An 11793-nucleotide genomic window follows, 5' to 3' on the forward strand; every position below is an offset into this window, starting at 1 on the left:
TATATTTAATAGTGCTAACACATACACATTTCCTATTTTTTTTTAAAAAAAAACATCTTTCAAAGCAGTCCATATTACCTCATATCCAGAAAAGGTTAACCCTGCCAAAGAGCCATGCCAGCAAGCCTAACACTACTAGCCTAGAAAAGCAATTTTTAAAAAAAATATGTTTACCATTTTAAATAACTTTTGGAAATTTTTATTTCTATATTGGAGGAGACAGTCTGCTTTAGTTCAACACAATATCCATATAGGTTCGATTGGGAGGTTGCTGCTATATTCTGTATTTATCCTTGCCTAAAGAGAGGTATAGAAGAATGTATCCAACATTTATTGCAGAGGATTCTTTGAAAGTATCTGATTGGAATCCGACAAGGTTAATTTGTTAAAGAAAGATACAATTTAGAAGTAAGGAGACATTTTCTCTTACAAGAAGAAGTTGTACTATTAATCAATGGAACTTGAGTTGTGGATGCTTCATCACTGCAGGTTTTCAAAAGTAGATTGAATAGCCATTTGACTGGGATAGTATAAAGTCTCTTCCCTTGAGCAGGGGGTTAGACTAGAAGACCTTTGAGGTTCCTTCCAACCCTATGATTCTATGTTCCATGATCAGTCGTGCTTTCTTAAATCCCAGATTGTCAAATAATGATGCAGCTGCAACCTGCATCATTTTGGGGTGGGTTTTTTTTTGCTTTTGATTTTTTTTATTCAAAGGGGGTTGAATTGAATTTTGTTTCCTTTGAACCTTGAATCAAAACATTGAATTAAATTATTCAACTGAGATGTGCCATCTCAGCCCTCAAACTCCAATTGGATTTTGTTTACTTCCCATGTTCCTATAAATTTCCCAGTTATGAGAAAATCAGTTGTTTTATTAAGTTTGTAATTGAGACTCTATAACTTGATAGTCCCAGAAAGACTCCATGAGAATCCCATAATTTTAAGAGCGGTATCTTAGAGTGGGGCTTTCAGAGCTAAAGTGTGATGGAGAAGGCAGGCGACTGCACAGTAATGATGTAGCTTTCGATGGATGGTGTCATTGGCAGCAAATGCTACATGCTCCTCCAATCTGTGCAGCACTGGAGAAGGTACAATGTACATCTTGTGAAATTTTGTCCTTGCTATCTTTTCAGATGTCTTGATGCTTCCGTCCCTCTGAAATTAGTCAATATAATGAATAAATTGCCTATTTCTCTCAGATCGGTTTTCCAGCTTCCCTCCCTACAACCCCTGCTTTTTATCTCCCAAAGCTTCACAGTACAGCTTCTCTGGTCACCTATCTGTTCATCCCTAATTCTATATTATCTGTGCAAAGTAACAAAGAATGCAACCCTTCAACCAAGCAATTCACATTACCTCACAGCCTGCTTTTGATTTCTCAGCCATCTTCAGGTTGGGTGACTTTGGTTTTCCAACTTTGGCATTGTACTCTGGGAGGTGGCTAGGAAGGAACACAAAGGGGTGCAATCCAAAACACTAAGGCTAATTCACTTTACGCTCAGAAGTGGGGCTATTTTATTTCATGTACCACAACTTCAAGGGGCACAGCCCACCTTCACAGCTTTGCAGAGTCAAATTTATAAGCAAGTTAAAAAACATATGTGACAATATGAAAACTTGGATTCCTGAAGAAAAAGGATCCTAGTCTTTAGGTATTTTTTTTTAAATAATAAGAATCACAGAGTTTTTTTCCTCTGACCTTTAACCAATCACCCATTATCAATACTATTTCATTTATTGAATGATTGCTAGGCCTGGAAAATTTTATTGAGTTCATGAAGAAATGAATCTAAATTAAGTCAATTTTGTCTGCTTGACCTTATTGGCATGCTTGACATCTGAAAACTCTAAAATAGATACTGAGATTTCTCTTTGTAAAACCAGTTCTAATTCCTTCAGAAAAGCAGGCACTTCAACGTGCTTTAATATGAAATCTAATAAAGCTTCATACTAATTTGCCCAGACAAATTATGCTAATACATCTATTATCTTAAATCCCATCGGGATCTTCCTTTAAAAAAATAATTGCATTGCCTATTGAATGATAAGAGCATCCAATCTTGGAGATATGCTATATGTTTTTGCTAGAATCCCATATGTCTGATAAGGTCCTCCATTTTCTCTTCTGGTTGTCCTATCATTAACACTTTGCAGTGACAAGCAGAAGTACTGAATGCTGCAGTATTATTACAAAGACCTCAAAAGCAACATGATACAAAATAGAATTATCCTATAAGATTCAGTAGGTATGACATTTAAATCTAGAACTTTTGCCATTTTAAAAAATATACCACTATTAAATTCAACATTCTCATTTTTGAAACATCTTACATTTTTAAAAGTCCAAGGCCATTTACAAAAGGTACTGGTTCAAATGTCTATCACAACATTGAGGGTAGATTTTATATAATAAAGAGTGTTGCAGAACCTGGTTTTCTGTTTTGAGTTCATTTTATTTAACAGAATTAACAGAATCAGAGGAAATCTTGGGGGGGTCTTCTAGTCCAACCCGCTGTTCAAGATGGTGAACATACCTAATACTTCTATTTTTCCCACAACAGGCCTGTGTGAGGTGGACTGGTCTGAAAGTAACTGGGCCGAAGTCACCCAGCTTGCTTTCATGCCTAAGGTAGGACTAAAACTCATTCTCCTGGTTTCTAGCATGTTGCCTTAACCATTACACCAAACTATCTCTATCCTGTTGTTCTGCTACAAATGAATTCTAAGTATGTAGAGGTAGCAATAAAGAGAAACGACATTATTTGCCAACATTGCCTTTATGTAGCAAAGCCCAACAAAGCTGTTTCTAATGGTACAAAATATCCATCATTTGGGGCATCAGGATAGTTCATTTGCATGTGAAATCACATCAATTAAGCATCATGGGGGGGGGGGGGGTGCCTAAATCTGGAATGTAGTTTATAATACAAATATCAGAAATTTGTATGTGTAAAGAAGTCTGAACTTCTTACACTGTAAGAAATTTAATAGGTAAAGTCAAACAATGTATGAAGAGCTCTGCAGTAACTCAGGAAGTTTTTTTTGGGGGGAGGGGGGGCTGGAAGTACAAAAAGAATTGCTACATTGTTCACCAGTATTGCTCAACGATACTTTAAAATGTCTACTTTTGTAATAAGCTTGTAAAGAACATGTTAGCCATTTCATTTCGTTATTCCATAACATTAAAGTAAGTCATTACTGCATTTTGTTAATGGTGTACATGGTTTCCAATTAAATCATTGTTTTTGTCATTATGGCTAAAATCTGAACTCAATATTTCTTGATAACCATGACACTGTAGTTGTTTAAACTGCTTAAATATGAAATGGATTCTACTACATCATAATTTAAACAATGTTTGCTCGGTGGGAATAAATTTTTATTCAAATAAATAGCTAAGCAATTCTGTAGTGGACAATATTACAGTAAAGGAAATTACTAAAAGGAAAAACGTAAGAACATTTTGAGAAAATTCAATCTGTGTGTTTTATACTAGACTGCATTACTGATATTTGTCAAAGCTGTTTTCTAAAACAAGCTTTTGGTGAACTACTGGAATTTTCAATTTTGCAATAAAAAGCACTTTCCCACATGTATATAAGATGACAGAACTATTTACAAAGTATATATAAAATGAAATAAACACAATAACTTTGAGCCTGGAAAGACATTTGGATAGTAAAGAAAAAGAATTGGAGGATTATAAAAAGGCTGAAAAATTATATATGGGATCCATTTTGTGTTTGCTTTCAGATTAAATGTTATTATGAGAAATTTTCTATTTTGCTAAGTTGATAAAATGGGAAATGTTTGTCATTTAAATTTGTTGCTGTATATTACTATGGGAAAACATGTTAATGATTTCATTTTCTTTTGTCAATAAAAATTTCTGAATTACAAAATTTTTCAAAAATAACGTTTTGCAAGTTATAGGACTGAAAAGAGTTTTACATTTTAAACAGCATAATTAGCTTGTTTGAAAGCTGAAGCTTTTATAGGTCAATGTAAAAATGTATTTAAGAGTCCTATAAAAAGAAACACAAAAGGAAAACTTTGTTATTGTTGCTCCAGACAATAATTCAAATATTAATCTTGAAAGATAGCAGCCAACAGTTGATTTCTGGTCCCAGTTTAAGGATCCCAAGTAAAAGCTTTCAGTTCGGCTCATTTAAGTCCAATAATTAAGACAGTCAGCTCAAAACACAGAAATGAGGGCGAAGACTCCATATAATAAAGCACAGGGATATGCTACTAGAAGTTGTTGTCCTTCCATTGCTAATGCTGAGATGAAGAGCTTGGAGGCCGAAAAACTACACCATCCAATAATTCCAGCAGCAAGAATAATTCCCATCATGCCCCTGAAAACAACAACAGGAAAGGAATCAAGCACTAATAATATCACATAACTCTGTATATATCAGAATAGTTTTACATTAGAGACATGCCAAGTGTGCTATCCAATTATACAGATTTTACGCACTAAATTATTTTCTGGCCAAAACTGTTGTTAACATTCCTAATTCAAATGTTCAAAAGCCTCCAACTGTCAATACAAAAGCTTTCCATTGAATTAGTACTTATATGGATCTCAGTAAATTTGGAAAATGTATACACACTTGGATGTCATTGAGCTTTATGTAACACTTTAATGTTAAATTACGTAACTATGATCTTGTTCTGAAGTCAGATAGTATTTCCTTTTAATAAGCTTCAGAAATTCACCCACTTTAGGTTACTCTGAATAATTTTTCCCCTACTAATGTAAAATGTTATGGAATTGTTTCAAAGATAAAAATGATAAAAGCTTGTACTTTGTATTATAGCATTTGTTTCTTATTTACTTATAATTAAAATGATTTTGAAAATAAGAAAATGAGAGGGGACAGGGAACCTTGTTAATGGAAAAGAACACATCTGCAGGACCAGACTGCCCACTTCTGGACTAAAAGATCCAACACAAAATATTGTGCTGAGAAGCTACTATTCCATAGTTTTAAACTAAAATGTTTGTGGTACTTGCATTTTGGAAGTGCTACAGTATCACATACTTTTTTTACTGGCTACATTTTGTTATTTAGATTGGTAGGTAGAATTTTAAAGAATGCTTAAAAAAAGCGAGATAATAGATTGAAAAAAAGAGCAAAAATTCAAATAATTTTCCCAGATTTGATTTAAAATGTTCCTTTCCAGTCAAATAGGACCAAAAATACAAACACTCTATTAATTTTAAAAAAAATGCAAAAATCAAATTCAGTTTGATTATAAATTGTAAAGTATTTTTTAAAATTCTACATAAATTCACATTCATTTGAGTACATTTTTATGGTGAGCAATATTATACAGTATTATTACAGTATTATTAAATGCAAATGTAATGGTCTTTGGTATTACTTACTGTAGGGAAAATACAATTCCAAAGCTTGAAAGTATGATCATAGGAAGAAGACAATATCCTAGGACACTTGCAACACAACCAAATGAGACACCTGTCATACTCATCAGATTCAGGAGACAGAACATTCCTAGACACCCTATTGCACTAATTCCATATACGTAGCCGAACTGAATTTTTCCAGCCTAAAAAAAAAAGGTGGGGGGAGAGGGGAAAATACATTAACATTCTGGATGTATTTTAGGAAGAGATTTTGCAAAGAGATAAATAAAGCATACAAAATAAAATCAAGCGAGTACCAGATACATTTTTTGGTAACAATGAACATTTCTGAAACCTTAGAACCTAAGATTATCTTTGTATTATTTCACATCTATGTTTCAAACGTTTTTTTACATTGGTTTAAAAAATAGGTTTCCCACATAAAAGTAGTGCCACCATTCCACTGCTTTATATAACTCAACCAAGTTTAGAGGGAAATACCAGCAATACAAATATCTGTCTAGTGAACCAACTTAGAAGTGAAGTACAGCTGTTTGGATCCAGAGTAGAAGAGGTATTTTGGCAGGCGCCTGGGTGTGCTCCTTAATAATGCGGTGCTGTTTCCTGTGCTTGCTCACAGTGGCCACCATGATTTCAGGAAAATAACAAAGAACCACAGTGAAGTACAAAAAAGTTAGTAAACCCTGTTGCCGTCTCCAAAATGCTTTATTTTTAATGAGGTATGCCATAATTAAGGACCGATAGATGGAGTAAGTATGCCCCATCTCTTCCAAAGCATCCTCTCCTCTTTGGATAGCTACGCATCCCTACAAGCTAGTTTTATAGAGACTTTTAATGCAACAGATGAAGCACCACTTAAGTATTTTTAAGGAGCATTGTTCATAAAAGTAATCCCAGAGATGTATCATTAATGCCTAAGTCTATATAAAAATACTATATCCATTAAAAAAGAAAAAAGGGGAAAAAAGGGAAGGGAGAGGGAACTGTAATTCCCTACCGAATTTGGAAGAATTTATATTTTTATGATAATTTACATATTACCCAGCCATTAACTGGGGACCCCTGTTCTAAATTATTCTGAGTGTAGTAAATGGGAGTATCCATCAACAGTTCTTGTCTTTCTCACCTTGTGGATCATGGGCAAGGTTCCAAATAATAACCATAAGACTGTAATTCACATTCTTCAATAGAAATTATATTCAACCCTGTGTATCAGTTTTTATAAATTACTGATGTTTAAATAAACAAGTCTTGATTCTGTTTGCTTTAAACTTGTAACTTTCAAACTGACAGGACTATATCTATAGTAATGAAATCTTACCAACAATAAGGTGGCTCCAAAGGCTAGGCAGAAAACCATAGGTCCTGCCAGATCAGTTTCATTCATAATGTTGCCATCTGCAGCTTTTAATGGGTGTAGTACTGTTAAAGTCTTCTGCCAGATATGGTCAAAATTTATTCCTAGTTCTGCAGATCAAATTAAGAACACAGATTTAATGGATTAATAAATGTAAGAGTCCTTCTCAATTATAATTGCATCCCTTGTGGATTACAAAATGTAGAACGTTCAACTAACAATAACTGACAACAGAAAATGACCAACCACCTAGATAAGGAAAAAACTACTAAACCACTTACGGAAACATAAAGTGTATTAGAAAAAAGGCTTATAATCCATTCTGCCCCTCCACCTGCTGAAACAAGAGAGATCTTCAGGGTTTTGCAGAAGCCTTGGATTACAGAAGTGGGTCCACACTTCTGTACTAAATTGGAGATCCACTTAGATCACCAAAGGTCAGAGACCAAGTATATAACTAGCTGCACTAGTCATCTTACTTTATAAAAGATCATTCTATTTCAATTTCGTATGGTTTTTTTCCTTTTGGTTTAAGCTAAAGATCTTAAAATCTTGATTTTAAGAGATCATGCCACTTAAGTAATTGAAGTGAAATTAAATGTTAAAAACTGCTATTTACATTAACATACATACATGCACACAAACTTCATCATCAGCTATGATTACGCCTTTGCTTATTGGATGATGTATTTTGGCTGGCATGGAAATTCTGCAAGGAATAAAAATCAAACCTTCTAGTAACGGAGGTTCATCCTCAAAATTGTTTCCATAGAACGATTGTGGTGAAGATGGAGTATATGCTGGTGTTGGCTGAAAAATTTGACCAGTATATGGCTGTTGAGGCGGGATCATCTCTGGAGGGACATATCCACCTTGCTGAGAATACTCATAGCCACCATATTGCCTGCAGAAAACAGAACTTAAACGTTTATCATATGAAAACAGAATCTTTCTTTGTCACAGAGGCAAGTTTACAATATTAGCTAAGCCACAAAGTACCCATTCCGTAACAAAGGCATCATTGTACACTGATAATCACATTGATACAAACTGTAAATATTCTATATAGTCCCTGAAGAAAACATTTTTATTAAATTTGTTTGCCGCCCAGCTCATCACAAGAAAATTAATGGAATATATTTATATAAACATTATTTATATAAAGAAAACAGATACATCAATGTTTGAAACATATCAAAATTATTTACAGGATACTTTGATTAAAATTACATGCATTTATTTGACTTTACTTTCTAACATGACAAAATACAATTTCTCACTTTAAATTTGTTATAACTTTCCAACTTATCTAACATTTTTCTCAAATTATTACCAAGTAAAAAGATATTATAATATATTCCTTCATATCCGCAGATATTATAATATAGTCCTTCTTTCAAGATAATGTAGGCCATTACTTTGCTTTCCCATCTGCTGCTATATAAAATAATTGATACTAGCATACTTCGGGTTTTGTGACATATAGGTCACCATGAATCTATTGTGACATATAGGGACACTGCCAGACTTAAGGAAGAGGAATTTCAGTGTCAGTATTTTCAGAAAACTTTATTGCAATAATCAATAATGGATACTTAAAGAGAAATTTTATACTGAAGAATGATTAATCCTTATTTGAATCAATAAACTAGTAATAGGTACATTATCTGGTAAGTGTGCCACATATTAAGAAGTACTATGGCAGTTCATACTGTATAAAAGAAGAATTCAATATGCACTAACATAAAAGCCGATTAGCATTAGCCTAACCAACTGCATTTATAACAGTCAACAGGTTATAAGTAATCTTGGTTGAGCATCAGTAAATGCTGTTATTCAAGAAATGGTATAGGATCTCCTGCTTGAACGGGGGAGGGGGGGGCTGGACTAGATGACTTATAAAGTCCCTTCGAACTCTGTTAATCTATTTTTAAATAAACAAAACCCTTCAGATATAAAAGTGGCATGACCATCAGAAATTAAATAAAATCAAACACTTCAATCAAATACAAATATCAGAGAATAATATATTGGTTATTTAGAAAAATTTTAAAAAATCAAATTACTTGCTATACGCTCCTCCTCCTCCAGCATCTGCTCCATATTGTTGTGCTTGATCATCAATACTGTAACTTGTCTGATAGAACTCTGTATTTAAATTATCAAATCCAGACATTGCTATCTGTAAAATAAATATTTATGTTACTATTTTCAAAAACATCACCCAAAGTATGGCTCTTCTATGAATAGCTTCATCTATCAATCATCAAAAGTAAATTACACAATCTTTTGGGGGAAAAATAATGCATGCAGTCAAACACTAAATTACTAGATACTTGCACTGTTGTGCATCCAAGTGGTTTACCCAAAAGGAGTAAAGGACCATAACATTTTATAATCTAGCATCTGATTTTCCTCAAATTGCCTAAGGAAAGTACAAGTAGTCCTCAACTTACAAACACAACTGAGCCCAAAATGTTGATTGCTAAGCAAGACATTTGTTAAGTAAGTTCTGTCCCATTTACTACCTTTCTTGTCAAAGTTGTTAAGTGGAATCACGGCACTTGATAAGTTAGTAACACAGTTGTTAAATGAATCTGGCTTCCCCATTGACTTTGCTTGTCAGAAAGTCACAAAAGGGGACACTACAACTGTCATAAATATGAGTCTGTTGCCAAGCAGCTGAATTTTGATCATGCTTCCATGGGGATGCTGTAATGTTGTTAAGTGTGCAAAACAGTCATAAGTCACTTTTTTTCAGTGATGTAACTTCAGTCATTTAACAAACTGTTGTAACTCGAAGACCACCTTGTACAATCTCCAACAGAACCTACAGCTATTATATTAAGATCTATATATTTTTCAATGTTTTCTATCATCCCGAAGGGAGGGTACATAAGCGCACCAACGTGCCTACCGTTCCTGTCCTACTGTCCCCATTGATATGTACTCATTTTATGTGTTCATGGCCATGTTATACTTATTTATATCCAACTATTTGTACCAATCTCAGGCGAAAATGTTGACAAATATTTTTTTTTTAAAAAAATCAAAGTGTTGGTGCCACGCAATTTGGCAGTTCTAATCCCACCAGGCTCACGGTTGACTCAGCCTTCCATCCTTCCGAGACGGATAAAACGAGGACCCAGATCGTTGGGGCAAAATATGCTGACTCTGTAAACCGCTTAGAGAAGGCAGTAAAGCACTGTGAAGCGGTATATAAGTCTAAGCGCTATTGCTATTAGACCTTCGGGGCGGCACAGAACACGATGACGATGGAAAACACAGGATCCAGAGAAAGGGGAAAGAGAAAAACCCATTGGGTCTCGAGAGACCACTAGCAGTATTAGGGCATCTCAGCCACGCACTCCAAAATCAGCCGGGGAGGCGAAAAGAAGCGAGGAAGATGCTCCTAGAACGACTCTCGCCGCCTGATATACGTCGCCCTGAAGGAGCGTCAGCTCTCTTAACAAGCTCGGACACCACCCTGCTCCCCATTTCCCGAAGCTCACCTTCCTTGGAAGCCTCCTTCCCCGGCGAGGCAACGACTCCCCCTCAACCTGCCCTCCTGGCGCCGTTGGGAACGACCCCTTCTTCCTCCTACCCGCTTTATCCCGCTCTCTGGGAAGCTACGTGTCAGGACCCAAGAGCAACAACTTCCGGGTTGCGGAAGTGAAGCGGCCGAACGCAACAGACGTTTCCTAGCGGAAGCCAGTCTCTCTCTCTATCTCTATCTCCCAGCATCTCCATGGTCAAACCTTCCAATCGGGATGAGAATGCCAAACACGAGCGGCGGGACTGGTTCAATACGCATAAGGACTTCAGCCTCTTCCCTACAACTTTGCACATCCTTGTGGATCCGCTTATATGTATATATGAATATACAAGCCGAGGGTATCCGAATATGTTAAGGGAAAAAGAGGATCTTTTATACAACTATAAAATGTGTATACAAATTTATTTTATACACATATACATTTATCTTTTTATGCAAATATTTTACGCAGCTTTGGTAGCTATAAGCTGAGATCTGGAGGGCAGTCAAATATGTAGAAAAACGTTTGTTGATCTCTAGCGATGCCCCTGATGCCTCCCCCCCCCTCAACACCAGAACACCAGACACCAGAAATGGTAAAAAGAACAAGAAGAAAAAGAAGACCCTAATTTTTGCAATCTTATATCTGGTAGTTTTAGGCTGTGGTATAGAATAGAATTCAATAGAATAGGAATAGGCATAGGAATAAATAGGAATAGAATGAATGGAGTGTGATTGAACGCACAAGAAATTTGTTTTTTGGTGCTTATGCTGTCAGTGTACATAAAAAGACAATACATTTGTTTTTATGGCCCTGTATAATTGTGCCTGTTGCTCTCTTTCTGCATTACATTTCCATATTGCAGGATGCTAAAGTGTTAACAATGGCACTTGCAGGCTTCTGATCCTTGACTTAGACTTTTTCAGAAGTTACTTTCATTTTTGCAGAAGGGAAGTTGGCATGTTGTAAAGCAAGTTGGCAGCCTCCGGACTCATCCTTATTTTTGTCAGTGTTCAATGCTTTGTTTGAAAATAGATCCACCTGCCCTGAATAAAATGGTTATAAATAAATAACCAGAAACGAACACTAAAAGGTTAGCCCAGATCATGCAGAAGGGCGCAATTACTGGAGCTGACAGCACTGGGAAATATTTCCCATGGCTGTTGTAGTATGAATGAGAAAATGTTTTACAGACCATTTGTGTGAGTGCCCACAACATGTACTCAAAATGTCCAAATATGCCCAGTAACCCTCCAAAAGTGAAAATATCCACTCTGTGACTTATCATTATTGGGATAATTGGGATTATCACTTCATTTAGTTTATAATATCGCTTCTGATAAGATATTCAAACACAAATCTGATGTTTTCAGTGCTTTATATTTATTACTAGAAATAAATATACACTACAATGAGCTTTCTGCATGTAGAAAGAAATTACAAGGAAGAAAAAGAAAACCCAATGAGCTGGATATTCCCTGCCGCTAGTATCAATTCTGGTT

The 11793-nt window shown here is 35.3% G+C and overlaps 1 protein-coding gene across 1 annotated transcript; it reads right to left on the reverse strand.

Annotated features, from left to right (window-relative positions):
* Positions 1-3050: 3050 nt before the first annotated feature.
* Positions 3051-10414, reverse strand: YIPF5 (Yip1 domain family member 5). The gene is made up of 6 exons (XM_087709591.1): positions 10268-10414; positions 8822-8937; positions 7487-7659; positions 6720-6865; positions 5399-5580; positions 3051-4361 (listed from the first exon to the last, which is right to left on the reverse strand). Exons 2-6 carry the CDS (start codon positions 8929-8931, stop codon positions 4199-4201), a joined length of 774 nt encoding a protein of 257 aa, XP_087565717.1. The 5' UTR covers positions 8932-8937; positions 10268-10414; the 3' UTR covers positions 3051-4198.
* Positions 10415-11793: the final 1379 nt, after the last annotated feature.

This window comes from Thamnophis sirtalis, unplaced genomic scaffold, assembly GCF_051295495.1.
Source record: "Thamnophis sirtalis isolate CommonGarterSnake01/CBP01778 unplaced genomic scaffold, rThaSir2_p1.2 scaffold_3, whole genome shotgun sequence".
NCBI classification, from domain to species: Eukaryota; Metazoa; Chordata; class Lepidosauria; order Squamata; family Natricidae; genus Thamnophis; species Thamnophis sirtalis.